This window comes from Myotis yumanensis, unplaced genomic scaffold (genome assembly GCF_028538775.1).
Source record: "Myotis yumanensis isolate MYYU_CA2020_CCGP unplaced genomic scaffold, mMyoYum1.0.hap1 SCAF_3, whole genome shotgun sequence".
NCBI classification, from domain to species: domain Eukaryota; kingdom Metazoa; phylum Chordata; class Mammalia; order Chiroptera; family Vespertilionidae; genus Myotis; species Myotis yumanensis.
Genome location: NW_027223754.1, coordinates 214,927,906 through 214,942,324, shown reverse-complemented (window position 1 = coordinate 214,942,324; position 14,419 = coordinate 214,927,906). Strand labels below are relative to the sequence as shown.

Below are 14,419 nucleotides of genomic sequence, written 5' to 3'. Positions count from 1 at the left end.
GATGTTAGAGAGAATCATTGATCAGCTTCCTGGGGATTGAACCTGCAACCCAGGCATGTGCCCTGACCAGGAATTGAACCGTGACTGCCTGGTTCATAGGTCAATGCTCAACCACTGAGCCACACCAGCCGGGCTAGCCTATTGATTTTTTTACAATGGTGCCAAGACCATTCATTGGAGAATAACAGTCTCATCAGTAAAGGTGCTGGGACAGCTGGATATTCACACGCAAAAGAATGAAGTTGGATCCCTACCTTACACTGTATACATAACTCAAATGGATCAACATTCTAAATATAAAGCCAAAACCATAAAACTCTTAGAAGAAAACACAGGAGTAAATTTCATGATCTTGGGTTTTGCAATAGATTCTTAATATAACACCAATAAAAATGAGCAACAATAGAAAACCATAGATAAACCTCAACAAAATATAAAGCTTTTGTGCATCAAAGGATATGATTTTTAAAAGTGACAACTTGCAGAATGGGAGAAAATGTTTTCAAATCATATATCTGATAAGGGTCTGATATACAGAATGTATGAAGAACTCTTAACACCTCAACAACAAAAACACACAACCCATATATTTTAATGGGCAAAGGTCTTAAGTAGGCATTTCTCAAAAGAAAATATATAGATGACTAGTAAGCATATGAAAAGATGCTTAACATCATTAGTCATTGGAGAAATGCAAATCTAAACCACAACAATGTACCACTTAACATCCACTAAGATGGCTATAAATTAAAAATAGTAAGTAAAAGTGTTGGCAAGCCCTAGCTGGTTCGGCTCAGTGGATAGAGCATCAGTCTGCGGACTGAAGGGTCCCGGGTTCGATTCCGTTCAAGGGCGTATGCCGGGGTTGCAGGCTCGATCCCCAGTAGGGGGTGTGCAGGAAGCAGCCAACCAATGATTCTCTCTCATCAGTGATGTTTCTATCTATCTCCCTTCCTCTCTGAAATAAATAAAAACATCTATTTAAAAAAAGTTTTGGCAGGACTGTGGAAAAACTTGAACTCTCACATATTGCTGGAGGGAATGTAAAATGGTTCAGCCACTGTGGAAAATAATTTGGCAAGCTTTCATAAAGCTAAACATAAAACTACCATGTGACCCAGCAATTTAAGGCATATATCTAAAAGAATTAAAGACAAGTACTCAAATGTGTTTATGTACACACATGTTCATAGCTCTGCTCATTCACAATAGTCAAAAAGAAGAAACAGCCCAAATGTCCATCCACAGGGGGATAAACACACTGTGGCATGTACATAAGTTGAAGCAGCCATAAAAAAGAAGGAAATTCTGACACGTGCTACAGCTATTCACCTTGAACACAGCATACTAAGTGCAATAAGCCAGACAGAGAATGATTTCACTGTATGATTTCACTTAAATGAAGTACTTGGAGTAGTCAAATTCATAGAGACAGGAAGTAGATTAGAGATTATCAGGGACTGGGAGGAGAGAAGGACTTATTGTTTAATGGGTACCGAGTTTACATTGGGGATGATGAAAAAATTTTGGATATAGATAGTGGTGATGGATACACAGTGTTGTGAATGTATTTAGCGCCATTGAATTGTGCCCTTACAAATGGTTAAAATGACAAATATTATCACCCAGTCCTCAAACTGTCATTATTCTGCATCATAGGCCAGTCGTAGATGTTCTAACGGAACCATGTAAGGTCCCAACAGCGAGGGTGACCAGGAGCACTGATCACATACATTTGTATGTTCCCACCAAAGGGACTTGGCATATCTAGTTTTTCCTAGTGTCAAGAAATGCATTAAAGAATTTTCAGGCCTGGGAACAGCCCTCAGGAGTGTGTTCCCTGAGAGCTAAGGTGTGCATACAAGGGTCCTGGCAACAGGACACTGACCTCAGTCAAGGCCTGCTGTCTCTTCGCAGACTGGCTCTGTCCAGATGAGTCTGTTTTCAGCTAAGTCACCTAAAGCAGGAAGGAACGTCTAGACTCATGTCGAAACAATTTATAAATTAAGAATCATTAGGTCAGCATCAACAACCCATATTTATTAATAAGCAAAGCAAGAAATAACAGTTGTGAAAAAAAATCAAGTGTTTTATTTAGAAGTATTTGGTACCAGAGTAGGAGGAGGAGGAGGCCTCCTGTAATAATGTTGAAGGTAGAAGTCATACACACCATATGTATTTGTTTTAAATTTTATGAAAAGTAAGAACAAAGTACATCAAAAGGAAAATGATATCTCTTCTTTGCCACATATTACAAAATATTTCCCCGATGATAAACCTTAAAACTAAACGAACTACCTTCAGTGGGAAGAGGAAGGGGCCAGGTGGCGCAGTGTATACAGAGCGCCCTCTGGTGGTGGGTGCTATGCATACCATCCTCCAAAATAACATCTCAAGGTTACAGAAGGGGCTATTTTAAAACTGTACTATAGGCCCGGCCTGTGTGGCCCAATGGTTGAGCATCGACCCATGAACCAAGAGGTCACCCATTCGATTCCAGTTTGATGTGGGTGACTCTCAGCAGCATAACGTCAAAATGGTTCAATCACTCTGAAAAGTTTGGCAATTTCTTAAAACACAAACATACAGTTACCATCCACCCAGCAATAGAGTCCTGGCATTTATCCCAGAGAAACTAAATGTCTACACAAACACCTGCACAAAGATGCTCATAGTTTCATTTTTAATAGCCAAAATATTTTTAAAAATTAATAACAATAAGAATGTTGTGTATCGAAAACTACAGATACAACTAAAACCACATTTCCTGAAAACCTATGACCATCGTTTTATTTTTTTTAATATATTTTATTGATTTTTTACAGAGAGGAAGGGAGAGGAATAGAGTTAGAAACATCGATGAGAGAGAAACATCGATCAGCTGCCTCTTGCACACCCCCCACTGGGGATGTGCCCGCAACCAAGGTACATGGCCTTGACCGGAATCGAACCCAGGACCCTTCAGTCCGCAGGCTGACGCTCTATCTACTGAGCCAAACCGATCAGGGCTATTTTTTTTAATTGTTTGGGTTTTTTTAAAATGTGTTTTTATTGATTTTATTATTTTTTAATCCTCACCCGAGGATATTTTTCCATTGATTTTTAGAGAGAGTGCAAGAGAGAGGGAAAGACTGAGAGAAACAGCAATGTGAGAGAAACGCATCGATTGATTGCCTCCTGCACCGGCCAAGGAGGAGCCTGCAACTGAGGTACATGCCCTTGACCGGAATCAAACCCGGATCCTTTAGTCCCCAGACTGACCCTCTGTCCGTCTAGCCAAACCAGCTAGGACTCACGACCATAGTTTTAAATGTCCTTATAATTAAATAAAGACTGAAAAGTAAATTGGCTAAGCCTGGGTTCCTAGGAAAGAAAAGCTGAGGCAGAAACTTTGAACACTGCTTGATTACGTTGTGACCCCAGGGAGAGGGAGAGGAAGCCACTACTGGGTACTGAGCGTGCCAGCTGCTCCTTCTCAAGGGATCAGCCTCCAAGAGGCCAAATAAATTCATCATTTCTCAGTATTGTCCTTTAGGGGAAGAATTAATCCAATCAAATCTCTTCCCCTGGGCCCTGGCCAGGTAGCTCAGATGGTTAGAGAGCATTGTCCCAATATGCCCAGGTTCACTCTCCGGACAGAGCACATACAAGAAGCAACCATGTATGCACCAATGAATGCATACATAAGTGAAACAGTAAATCAACGTTTCTCTCTCATCAGTAAATAAATAACTTTTTTAAAAAATATATTTCATTGATTTTTTACAGAGGAAGGGAGAGGAATAGAGAGTTAGAAACATTGATGAGAGAGAAACATCGATCAGCTGCCTCCTGCACACTCCCTACTGGGGATGTGCCCGCAACCAAGGCATATGCCCCTGACTGGAATCGAACCTGGGACCCTTCAGTCCACAGTCCGACACTCTATCCACTGAGCCAAACTGGTTAGGGCAATAAATAAATTTTTTTAAAGGTCTTCCCCATGGAGTGTGAATTCCCTGCGTTTCCAGGCTGCCCTGAGGCGGGGAGCAAGGTGCAGCTAGCTGGCCAGTCACCACAATCCATCTTGGTTCTCACTCCTGGGCTGGCACCCTGGGCTCAGCGCTCACTTGACAAAGGCCAGGAATTCCCATCAGACCAGTGGACACTCCTTCCTGCCCTTTCTCCTCTAGGAGCTGGTGGGAGAGTGCCACGCTGGGCAGAATAGACCCATTCTTTCTGGGTCTAAAGAACGGTGCACTTGACTGTTCTTTTTTCTAATATTTGTAACATGTTTATTTAAATTTTTTCTTCATTAATAATGAAATCAAGGAAGACTTTGTTTCCCTCTGAACACAGCTTTAGCTATGTCCTATAGAGCAGAGTATGAAGGCATGCACCTTTGCAGTTTTACATATAAAGGGTGTCCCAAAATTCACGCAAGAAGTAATTTTGATAGAAAACACAGGTTTATAATTAAAAATTGTAAATTTTTTATTGATTCATAAAGTATACAGTATAGGGTTATGTATGGAATAGCATATCGGGTAAATGGATTATCATGTCGATATAGCGAGCACCATTAACTTATTGCCTGAGCAGCCGCATTTTCGAAGAAGAATGGTCAGATGATGCCTCCAGCCCCAAATCTGCACCAAACAGTGACACGTTGTGGATGGCTTGGTTAATCGACAAAATTGTCGCATTTGGGGCTCAGAAAATCCACGAGTGATTGTTGAGAAACAAATGCATCCACAACGTGTCACTGTTTGGTGCAGATTTGGGGCTGGAGGCATCATCGGACCATTCTTCTTCGAAAATGCGGCTGCTCAGGCAATAAGTTAATGGTGCTCGCTATCTCGACATGATAATCCATTTACCCGATATGCTATTCCATACATAACCTATACTGTATACTTTATGAATCAATAAAAAATTTACAATTTTTAATTATAAACCTGTGTTTTCTATCAAAATTACTTCTTAGGTGAATTTTGGGACACCCTTTACTTTGAAACTTCATATTTGAGTTTTTCTTTGATTCAGGGTTTTTTCAAAGATAATTTGCAATTTTCTAACTATTTAAGTTCTCTTGGTTTTTTAACATTTTACTGTTTGTTTAGAATTGCTTTGGATTACGATCAAATCATCTGTCCTAGTTTTTCTCTTTATTCAATTTGCATGTGTGTGTGTGTGTGTGTGTGTGTGTGTGGCCTGGCACATAATGATATTTTGCAAATATTCTATGGGCTTAAATAGATGCAACGCGCTCTCTCTACACATAATAATAAACTGAGCCTGCTGATTGTATTAAAGTTTTTTGTTCTCATACCTGCTTTTCATCTGAATATCTGTCTGTCCTGGAATGGGTGTATGAAGCCGGGGGAGCCTGAGGCCCGCGTGCTGGTCCTCGGCCAACGCCAGGCTCCAAGCAGGAGAGGCCCAGCGTGAGGCGGTGCTGGGGGCGGGGCGGGGCCAGGCCGCCGGGTTGCCAGGCGGCGGGAGGGGACACAATGGGGTCTGGGAGTTGGCCCGGGCACCCACTTGCCTTCCCAGCCGGTGGCCACAGGAGCAGGTTAGTGCATCAACCTCAGACCCCTCCAGGCGCCCGGTCTGGTGCCGCTCCCCTGCTCCGGCATCTTCCCCAGACGCCAACACACCCCAGCCCCCCAGAACCCCGGGGAATTCCCTTCGGTGGTGCTGAGTCCAAACTTGGCGTGGGCGCGCACACACACACACACACACACACACACTAAACTCACTCAGTTTGGGGGTGGGGGTGAAGGCCTCGAAGCTGGGTCCCTACCCTGCGCCCCCCACAGAACTGGGATACCTCCCAACACACACACACACACACCCCCGGAGCTGGGGTAGCCCCCCCCCCGCCCCGCCCCAGCTGGGAAAGCTACTGTGTTTTCCTGGCGCCTGGGAGACGGGTGGGGCCCCGCCTGACTCGCCCCTGGAGTTGCCGAGATGTGTGTCCCCCCCACCTCTGTCCACAGGTGCTGCGGGCCGTAGAGCACCCACCGCGCCATGGGCTCGGACCTCTGGGTCGGTCCCTGGCGACCGCACCGGCCCCGCGGCCCCATCGCGGCGCAATACAGGGGCCCGGGGCCCAAGTACAAGCTGCCCTCCAACACCGGTACCGGCGCGCGTCACTGCGCGGGGTGGGGTGGGAGGAAGGGCTTGGGGTGCTGTACCCCGGGCTGGAGAGCCGGAGGTCCGTTCTGGGGGGGGCGGGAGGCTGTGCCCGGGCCAGAGCGGCCGGACCCGGTGACGCTGGGTCGCCCGCAGGTTACGTGCTGCACGACCCCTCGCGGGCCCGCGCCCCCGCCTTCACCTTCGGCCTGCGCCTCCCCAGGCAGCAGATCTCGTGCAGCCCCGGACCCGGCTACTTGGTGCCGGCGCGCATGACGGAGCGAGGCTGGGACGGGACCCCCGCCTTCTCCATCCACGGCCGCCAGCGCCTCGCCGCGCCCAGCCTCACTCCCGGACCCGGTCAGGACCCCGGCCCGCTCCCCAGGGCCAGGCTGCACCCAGAACCCCCACCCGAGCCCGACCCCGGGGACCCTCACACTCCAAGTTCGGGGCTCCGTATCGGACCTCCAAGAACTGCAGGCCCCACGGGTTTTGACCAACCGCGGCTCGGTTCCCCCTAATCCCAGAACCCAGGCCTGGTTCTGCCGACACCCCCGGTCCGCCCCACAGGCAGGTACTTCCCGGAGCGAGCGGGCAACGCCACGTACCCCAGCGCGCCCCGACACACCATGGCCCCCCGAAACTGGGGCGTGCAAGCGGAGCACAACACCCCAGGTGAGACCACGCGGGTCCGTTCCCGCTGCGAGGCCCTTCCCACCCGACCCGGCGGCCACCGGGCTCACCCCAGGCCCCCTCGCCGGCTGCCTTCCAGGTCCCGGCACCTACACGGTGCCCCCGGTCCTGGGCCCGCGAGTCATCAGTAAGGTCTCCGCCCCCACCTACTCCCTCTACGGCCGCAGCGTCGTGGGCAGCTTCTTTGAGGACCTCAGCAAGGTGAGGGGGCTGCGGGCTCCACGTCGGGAGGGGCAACTGGGTAGCGGGCAAGGAAGCCCGGGTGGGGTCAGTGGACAACGGGAACGGAGGCCCAGCCCAGCACCCCTCCCGCAGACCCCAGGTCCCGGCACCTACCACGTCGTGAACCCCGGCATCTACAAGTCTCGGGCCCCCCAGTTCACGATGCAGCCGCGGACGGCGCTCCCCCAAGACAACAGCCAGAACCCCGGGCCCGCAGCTTACAAAGTGGACCAGGTGATCTGGGGTCCCGGGGCCAAGGGTCAGGTCCCGGGGGGATGAGAGTCCGGGTCCAGGATGGAGGGTCTGAGGCCCGAGGTTTGGGACCGGGGCAGGGGTGCGGGCAAAGGGGAGACCGGACGGGGACCCTGGTGCGGAGCTGCAGGGTCGGCCTGCGAGGTCAGCGGCGTCTCCTGGGCCCCCAGTACCGGAAGCCCGGCGGCTTGAGCTTCGGGATCCGACACTCGGACTACGTGGCCCAGACCTTGGCCGAAGTGGACGACTGATGGGCCGGCGGGCGCGGCCCCACAAACCTTTGCTTAAAGCTTCGGGAACCAGCCGGGTGTCCGCCTCTCTGTGCGCCCGGCCCGGAGAGGGCGAGGGGGCGGAAGGGCGGGGGGTGGGGGGCGGCGAGTCCGGGAAGTCGAGTCCGGGGGGGCCTGTGATTGCCCGGAAACAAAGAAACCAAAAAACGAAAGCCGCGTCTCCAGGCCCCGGTAGACGAGCTGGTGCGAGCTTCCTCCCCCGATGCCAAGCTCGCTGTTTGGACCGTAGTCAGGACACCTACCAGTCAGCCAATGAGTGCATCGATAAGTAAAATAACTACTTTATATTTCTCTCTCTTTTCCTCTCTAAAATCCAATAAAAAATATCCTCAGGTGAGAATTGAAAATAAAAAAAACCTAGGGGGATGGGGGGGTCATGTGGGGATAAGGACACGTATGTAATAACTTAATCAATAAAAATTTTTTAAAATAAAAAAAAAACCTGCCCTGGCCTGTGGTTAGCGCGTGGGCCTGCGCACCGAAGGGTCGGGGGTCGCGGGTTAGACTCTGGTCCAGGGCAGGCCCCTGAGCTGCGGGATTCTCCCCACCCCCTCCCTCCCTCCCTCCCACTCTCTCTGAAAAACAATGGCAAAGATATCATGTGAGGATTAACAAAAAAACAACAAAAAACACGTAGTAAGTAATTTTTGAAAAACACATCATCCCGCCTCCTCGAGGCGGCGATTGGTCCAGAGTCCTCTCTGTATGAGGCCCCGCCCACCTGCCGTCCAGGGCAGCCAGTGACCAACGGGTCCGCCCCTCCCTGTGGGGCACTCACTGCCCCTGCCTGTCGGGAACTGCCCCTGCCTGTCGGGAACTGCCCCTGCCTGTCCCCGCGGAGTCTTAAGTTCCTGGAGGGACAGGGCGGAGGCCGTTAGGAACCCGAAGCAGGAAAGGCGAGGGCCGCTGTCCGGAACAGGTAGGAGCCGGGGTCCCGTTATGAGACTGAGAAGTGGGAGCTGGACCCAGAGACACGCACGTGGGCCACACAGATCAGGCGGCGCGGGGCGGGGGGGGGGGGGGGGGGGAAGGAACGGGCGGGGACGGGCGCACCTGGCTGCTCCGAGGAACACAGGGCGGGGCGGGTCCCAGGTGTGTCTCCCACCCCGCAGCTCGGAGCAATGGCGACCCCGGGAGCCCCAGTGGGTGGCGTCTCGTCCGGAGGGCCCCAGTGCCCTCCTGGCCCAGCGCTGGAGCCCAAGCAGCTCCCGGAGCTGATCCGCCTGAAGCGAGACGGAGTCCGCCTGAGCGAGCGAGACATTCAGAGTTTCGTGCGCGCCGCGGTGGACGGGAGCGCGCAGGGCGCACAGATAGGTGTGTGGGGCCGGTGGGCATTCCTGACTCCAGCGAGACCTCCTACCCTTGGCACCCCACGGCTCCGCACCACGTCCCTGGCCCCGGCTAACCCATCCCTGTGAGAGAGCCCCCTCATGCTGCCTACACCACCGTGTCCCATGTTTAGGGGCCATGCTCATGGCCATCCGACTGCAAGGCATGGATCTGGAGGAGACTGTGGCGCTAACCCGGGCCCTAGCCAACTCCGGGCAGCAGCTGGAGTGGCCAGAGGCCTGGCACCAGCAGCTCGTGGACAAACATTCCACAGGGGGAGTGGGTGACAAGGTCAGCCTGGTCCTGGCACCTGCCCTGGCTGCCTGTGGCTGCAAGGTGAGCGGCTCCTCTCCAAACCGGAAACTCAGGCCTCAGAGGCGGGCAGCTCCCAACCTCTAATTTGGTCCAGAAAGAGCCCCCAAAGGCAGGACCCAAGCTCCTTGCCCCCCCCCCATTCCCAGCAGCCCCCGTAACAGGACCAAGCTACCTAGCGCCTCTTCCTCTTCAGAACCCGAGAAAGGACCCCCAAAGGAAAAGCTGGGTACTCCTCCCTCGACAGATACCAGCCTCCTTCCTCAGCACCCCCCCCCAATCCCAAACCAGGACCATTTCTTTCCCATTCCCTCTCCACCAGGTGGACACCCACTACCACTTCCAACTGCAGCTAAAGTCCTAACCAGGGAAGGTGAGGGAAGAGGTGGGGGGTGACAGTGCAGGTGTACACAGGACCCCTGTCCAACAGGTACCCATGATCAGTGGGCGTGGTCTGGGGCACACAGGAGGCACCTTGGATAAACTAGAGTCAATTCCTGGATTCACCGTCATCCAGAGCCCAGAACAGGTACGTGGAAGCCACTGATCAGTCACTGACCTGGATTATTGATGTAAACATTAAACAGAATTGCTGAAGGATCACTGATGGGTTATCAGTCAGGGTCACTAATGAGGATATTCATAAAAGTTATTCATGTGTCTTTACTGATCATTGGACTTTGGTCAAAGTTACCAACGGACTTCTGGTTGGAGCCATTAATAGGGACTTGGTAAAAATCCCCGATGGGCCATAGGGCATTGACTAATGTCACTGATGGGTTGAGCCAATCATCAATGAGGACTTATCAGAATTGTTCCTAAGTTACTGGTCACGGTTTTGACATTTGTCAAGGTGGCTGGTGAGTCCCTTGATCAGGGTTAGTGACGGGGTCAGTGACCAGAGGTCACTGGGAGTCCTGACACACGGGGATTTGGCCAGATGCAAGGTCTGCTGGAGAGAGTGGGCTGCTGTATTGTGGGTCAGAGCAAGGAGCTGGTTCCTGCAGACGGAATCCTGTATGCAGCCCGAGATGTGACAGCGACCGTTGACAGCCTGCCACTCATCACAGGTGACCTGACCCCACACTCCAGGGTCCACCTTCTGCATGTTAAACACCCCTGACTTCTGATGGACCGTAAAGGGTCCTCTCCTAGGGGGACTGTGGGACCTCCCCCAGCCCAGGGCAGACGTCCCCTCACCACTCAAGAGGGAGACCTGGCTGAAGCACAACAGTCCAGCCCGGTGACGCCCATCATGAGGGACTTGACCCTCCATGTTCAGAGCCCCTGACTCCTCGTGCCTGACCTGAGAGCCAGGATGCCCTGCATCTCTCAGGAAGCGCCGAGCTCTCCTGTACCCACAGCCCCCTCTGCTCCCTCACAGCCTCCATCCTCAGCAAGAAGGTGGTGGAGAACCTGTCTGCACTGGTGATGGATGTGAAGTTCGGAGGGGCCGCCGTCTTCCCGAGCCAGGCAAAGGCCCGGGAACTGGCTAGAGCGCTGGTGAGCGGCTGTGCCCAAGGAGCCTCTGCTGGGGAGGGTCTCCCCCTATGGGCCCAGCCTCCCCTTCATAACCCAGCAGTCTGCTCCCCGTGTGCCTCAGCCACAGCCACTCAGCAGGCCTGTGTCACCATGGCCTCTGCCAGCACCTGGCTTCCCCACTCCCAGGTCCTCCTTCACCCCCTACTCAGTGGCCGCACCAAGCAAGGCTGACATGGCCCTCGGCCCAGGGCGGTACACGGTCTTTCTGACCCCACCTCTGAAGTCAGGCACATGGCCTGCTTCACCGCTCCCCGCACTCCAACAACCAAACCTTCGGGGACCCCCTCACTCCTGGGGAACTGGCACCCAGGAGTGCAGCACCGGCTGGAGTTTGGTAACAAGCGGGTTACAAGCGGCCCCACAGAATGCAGGGCAGGGGCCCCACTGAACCATGTCTCCGAAGGTTGATGTCGGGGCAGGCCTGGGGCTCCGGGTCGCAGCGGCTCTGACAGCCATGGACCATCCTCTGGGCCGCAGCGTGGGTCACACCCTGGAGGTGGAGGAGGCGCTGCTTTGCATGGACGGCGCGGGGCCACCGGACCTGCGGGACCTGGTCGTTAGGCTCGGTGAGTGGACCCGTAAGGTGTCGGGGTGGGAACTACAGAACCGCCTCTGCGGCACCTAAACCCCGGACCCACGCCGGCAGGGGGCGTCCTGCTCTGGCTCAACGGACAGGCGGAGGCCCAGGCCGAGGGCGCAGCCCGAGTGGCCGCGACGCTGGACGACGGCTCCGCCCGGGACCGCTTCGAGCGGATGCTCGCGACGCAGGGTGTGGACCCGGGCCTGGCCCGAGCCCTCTGCTCCGGGACCCCCGCGCAGCGCCGGCAGCTGCTGCCCCGCGCGCAGCAGCAAGAGGAACTGCTCGCGCCCAAGGACGGTGAGCTCCCGCAGACCCGCCCCCGCCAGGCCTTCTCCCGCCAGGTCCCTGCCCTTCCTAAGCCTTGCCCTGCCCCACGCGCCCACCCGCTCAGCACTCCCTCCCCGCAGGCACCGTGGAATTGGTCCGGGCGCTGCCGCTGGCGCGCGTCCTGCACGAGCTGGGGGCCGGGCGCAGCCGCGCCGGGGAGCGGATCCGGTTCGGGGTGGGCGCCGAGCTGCTGGTCAGCGTGGGCCAGAGGCTGCAACGCGGTGAGCACGAATCCCGGCCCCTCCTCACCCCGCCCGCCGCCCGGCCGCCCCAGCCACTAACCGCCCATCCGCCGCCCGCAGGGTCACCCTGGCTCCGCGTGCACCTGGACGCGCCCGCGCTCAGCGACCTGCAGCGGCGAGCCCTGCAGGAGGCGCTCGTGCTCTCGGACCGCGAGCCCTTCGCCGCCCCCTCGCCCTTCTCTGAGCTCATCTTGCCGCCGAACAAGGCGCAGCAATAAAGCCGAGCAGCAATAAAGCCGAGGGGCAGCAATAAAGCCGAGGGGCAGCAATAAAGCCGAGCGCAGCAATAAAGCCGAGGGGCAGTAATAAAGCCGAGCAGCAATAAAGCCGAGCAGCAATAAAGCAGAGGGGCAGCAATAAAGCCGAGGGGCAGCAATAAAGCCGAGGGGCAGCAATAAAGCCGAGCAGCAATAAAGCCGAGGGGCAGCAATAAAGCAGAGGGGCAGCAATAAAGCCGAGCGCAGCAAAGTCGTGTCTGCGCCTGATTCGCTCGCGAGCAGGGGCGGGACTCCCGAAGCACCGCCCCGTTTTTGGCACGTGACCTTTGGTGCGCCCCCCCCCCACCTTCTGCTCGCACTTCCGGCTGCCATCCGGACGCGCGTGCGCGACGCGTTGACGCGTGCGCACTGGAGTCCAGCGTGGAGACCCGGCAGAGGGCCACCGGCCTCGGGCCCTGAGAGCGGGGCGGGGCGTCAGACATCCCAGCGCGAATCGCCCGCGGTGCGACCCCGGGAAGACTCTGGGTGCGAGGTTCGGAGGGGCGGGAGGGCAGGCGCCTGGGGTGTGCTCGGCGCGTGGCCTGCGGCAGGGTCCAGCTTTGCGCGTGCGTGGAGGGCGTCCTGGAGGAGGGCGCCCCGGAGGACGGCGCCCCGGAGGCTCAGGGAGTCTCCGCAGGGGCCGCCGCCGGTGGGGCCCATTTGGTACAGGAGGCGGGTACAGAGGCTAAGGGACGCTCCCAAGGTCACCCAGCCCGGAGCCCAAGCCCAGGAATCGAGGGAGGAAGGTGGAAGCCAAGCGGTTAGTCCTCGGAGGCCCCTCAGCAGCAGCTGAGCAGGTGAGGGGGTCCTCAGACCCCCGCCGACACCCCTCCAGGAGCCCCTGTAGAAAGGCTCGGCCACCGGTTGTCGGAAACCCGGACGTGAAGCGGGTGCGACTGTGGCAGGTGGAAACCTTTCCTCCAAGCGGGTGGGCAAGCCAGTGGCCCAGGTTCTGCTGTAGGTGGGGAGGGGCGGTCTGCCGAGTCTGCCTTTGAGGGTTGAAGCCGGACTCACCGGCCTCCTTTCTGAAAAGGGGGCTCATTGCAAACGGATACACGTGCTCCGGAACCCAGGCAGCCGTGCACTCTGATCTCAGGCGGCTCCGATGCTGAAACACAGGTGAGTGCTGCCCTGTCTGGAGCGGGGCCGGGGCTGGGCCGGGGAGGGAGGAGGCAGAATGAGGCACTCGCCTGAGGGACAGCAGTGACAGGCTGGACTTCTGATGACACCTAAGCTTGGAGCTTCTGCCTTCAGAGGCGAGACGGTTCTGAGCTCAGCGGAGCCCTGGGTGGCCGTTTGGGACAGCTTGGTCCTCCAGGTGGAGACCCACTTCCCCAGTGATGGGAGGTGACCCAGGAGGCCAAGGCACCTTCCGGCTCCTGACATGTTTGCCCTCTTCCAGGAGCATCAGGCCTGTGCTGCTGCTGGCTCAGCTGCCCAAGGCTCAGCACGGGCTCTCTCAGCTCAAGGCCTCCACCCTCCTGAAGACTCCTGGAGGCGAGGCCCTCCATGTGAGGTGCCGGCTCTTGTCAAGGCAGGGCCCTGCAGAGACAGGCAGGCAGGGCCAGCCCCGGGGCCCTGGGCTGCGAACTAGGCTGCTGGTCACGGCCTTATTTGGGGCAGGGCTGGGTGGGGCCTGGCTGGCCATGAGGGCTGAGAAGGAGCAGCGGCAGCAGCAGCTGCGGACAGAGGCCCTGCGCCAGGCCTCCGTGGGCCAGGGAGACTTTAGCCTGCTGGACCACCAGGGCCAGGCTCGCTGCAAAGCCGACTTCCGAGGCCAGTGGGTGCTGTTGTACTTTGGCTTCACTCACTGTCCCGACATCTGCCCTGACGAACTGGAGAAGCTGGTGCAGGTGGTGCGGCAGCTGGAGGCCCAGCCCGGCCTGCCCCCGGTGCAGCCCGTCTTCATCACTGTGGACCCCGCGCGGGACGATGTTGCTGCCATGGCCCGCTACGTGCAGGACTTCCACCCGCGGCTGCTGGGCCTGACTGGCTCGGCGGAGCAGGTTGCCCAGGTCAGCCGCAGCTACCGTGTGTACTACAGTGCCGGCCCCAAGGACGCGGACCAGGACTACATCGTGGACCACTCCATCGCCATCTACCTGCTCAACCCCGACGGCCTCTTCACAGACTACTATGGCCGGGCCAGGTCAGCCGAGCAGATTGCAGACAGTGTGCGGCGCCACATGGCTGCCTTCCGCAGCGTCCTGCACTGACCTGGGTCATTAAAGGGTGTGGTGGAGCCGCGTGTGTGTC

General features: G+C 56.2%; 3 protein-coding genes across 8 annotated transcripts; all 3 read left to right on the top strand.

The window, feature by feature from the left end:
- Window positions 1–5,465: 5,465 nt before the first annotated feature.
- On the top strand, window positions 5,466–7,629 carry CIMAP1B (ciliary microtubule associated protein 1B). Of its 2 annotated transcripts, XM_070408049.1 has the most exons (7): window positions 5,466–5,554; window positions 5,982–6,121; window positions 6,274–6,477; window positions 6,688–6,792; window positions 6,890–7,011; window positions 7,126–7,266; window positions 7,455–7,629. In XM_070408049.1, exons 2-7 carry the CDS (start codon window positions 6,013–6,015, stop codon window positions 7,533–7,535), a joined length of 762 nt encoding a protein of 253 aa, XP_070264150.1. In that variant the 5' UTR covers window positions 5,466–5,554; window positions 5,982–6,012; the 3' UTR covers window positions 7,536–7,629. The 2 variants fall into 2 exon arrangements, with proteins under 2 accessions (XP_070264150.1, XP_070264151.1); XM_070408050.1 differs by lacking the exon at window positions 6,274–6,477.
- Window positions 7,630–8,372: 743 nt separating this feature from the next.
- On the top strand, window positions 8,373–12,374 carry TYMP (thymidine phosphorylase). The gene is made up of 10 exons (XM_070411368.1): window positions 8,373–8,493; window positions 8,687–8,888; window positions 9,037–9,239; window positions 9,646–9,744; window positions 10,156–10,285; window positions 10,600–10,718; window positions 11,161–11,323; window positions 11,404–11,634; window positions 11,745–11,885; window positions 11,967–12,374. Exons 2-10 carry the CDS (start codon window positions 8,696–8,698, stop codon window positions 12,122–12,124), a joined length of 1,437 nt encoding a protein of 478 aa, XP_070267469.1. The 5' UTR covers window positions 8,373–8,493; window positions 8,687–8,695; the 3' UTR covers window positions 12,125–12,374.
- A 164-nt stretch (window positions 12,375–12,538) lies between these two features.
- On the top strand, window positions 12,539–14,405 carry SCO2 (synthesis of cytochrome C oxidase 2). Of its 5 annotated transcripts, none has more exons than XM_070411364.1 (3): window positions 12,539–12,649; window positions 13,197–13,282; window positions 13,566–14,405. In XM_070411364.1, the coding sequence occupies exons 2-3, from the start codon at window positions 13,269–13,271 to the stop codon at window positions 14,377–14,379; spliced, it is 828 nt and encodes a 275-aa protein (XP_070267465.1). In that variant the 5' UTR covers window positions 12,539–12,649; window positions 13,197–13,268; the 3' UTR covers window positions 14,380–14,405. The 5 variants fall into 5 exon arrangements, with proteins under 5 accessions (XP_070267465.1, XP_070267464.1, XP_070267467.1 ...); XM_070411363.1 differs by having other exon boundaries at window positions 12,539–12,656; XM_070411366.1 differs by having other exon boundaries at window positions 12,546–12,626.
- The last annotated feature ends 14 nt before the right edge of the window (window positions 14,406–14,419 follow it).

Bases quoted from the DNA above. Each gene is read 5' to 3' on its own strand.
- CIMAP1B (XM_070408049.1), top strand. From the start codon at position 6,013: ATGGGCTCGGACCTCTGGGTCGGTCCCTGGCGACCGCACCGGCCCCGC. The intron at 7,012-7,125 runs GTGAGGGGGCTG...CCCCTCCCGCAG, and splicing joins TCTTTGAGGACCTCAGCAAG to ACCCCAGGTCCCGGCACCTA. The intron at 7,267-7,454 runs GTGATCTGGGGT...CTGGGCCCCCAG, and splicing joins CAGCTTACAAAGTGGACCAG to TACCGGAAGCCCGGCGGCTT.
- TYMP (XM_070411368.1), top strand. From the start codon at position 8,696: ATGGCGACCCCGGGAGCCCCAGTGGGTGGCGTCTCGTCCGGAGGGCCC. The intron at 11,635-11,744 runs GTGAGCTCCCGC...CCCTCCCCGCAG, and splicing joins ACTGCTCGCGCCCAAGGACG to GCACCGTGGAATTGGTCCGG. The intron at 11,886-11,966 runs GTGAGCACGAAT...CGCCGCCCGCAG, and splicing joins GGGCCAGAGGCTGCAACGCG to GGTCACCCTGGCTCCGCGTG.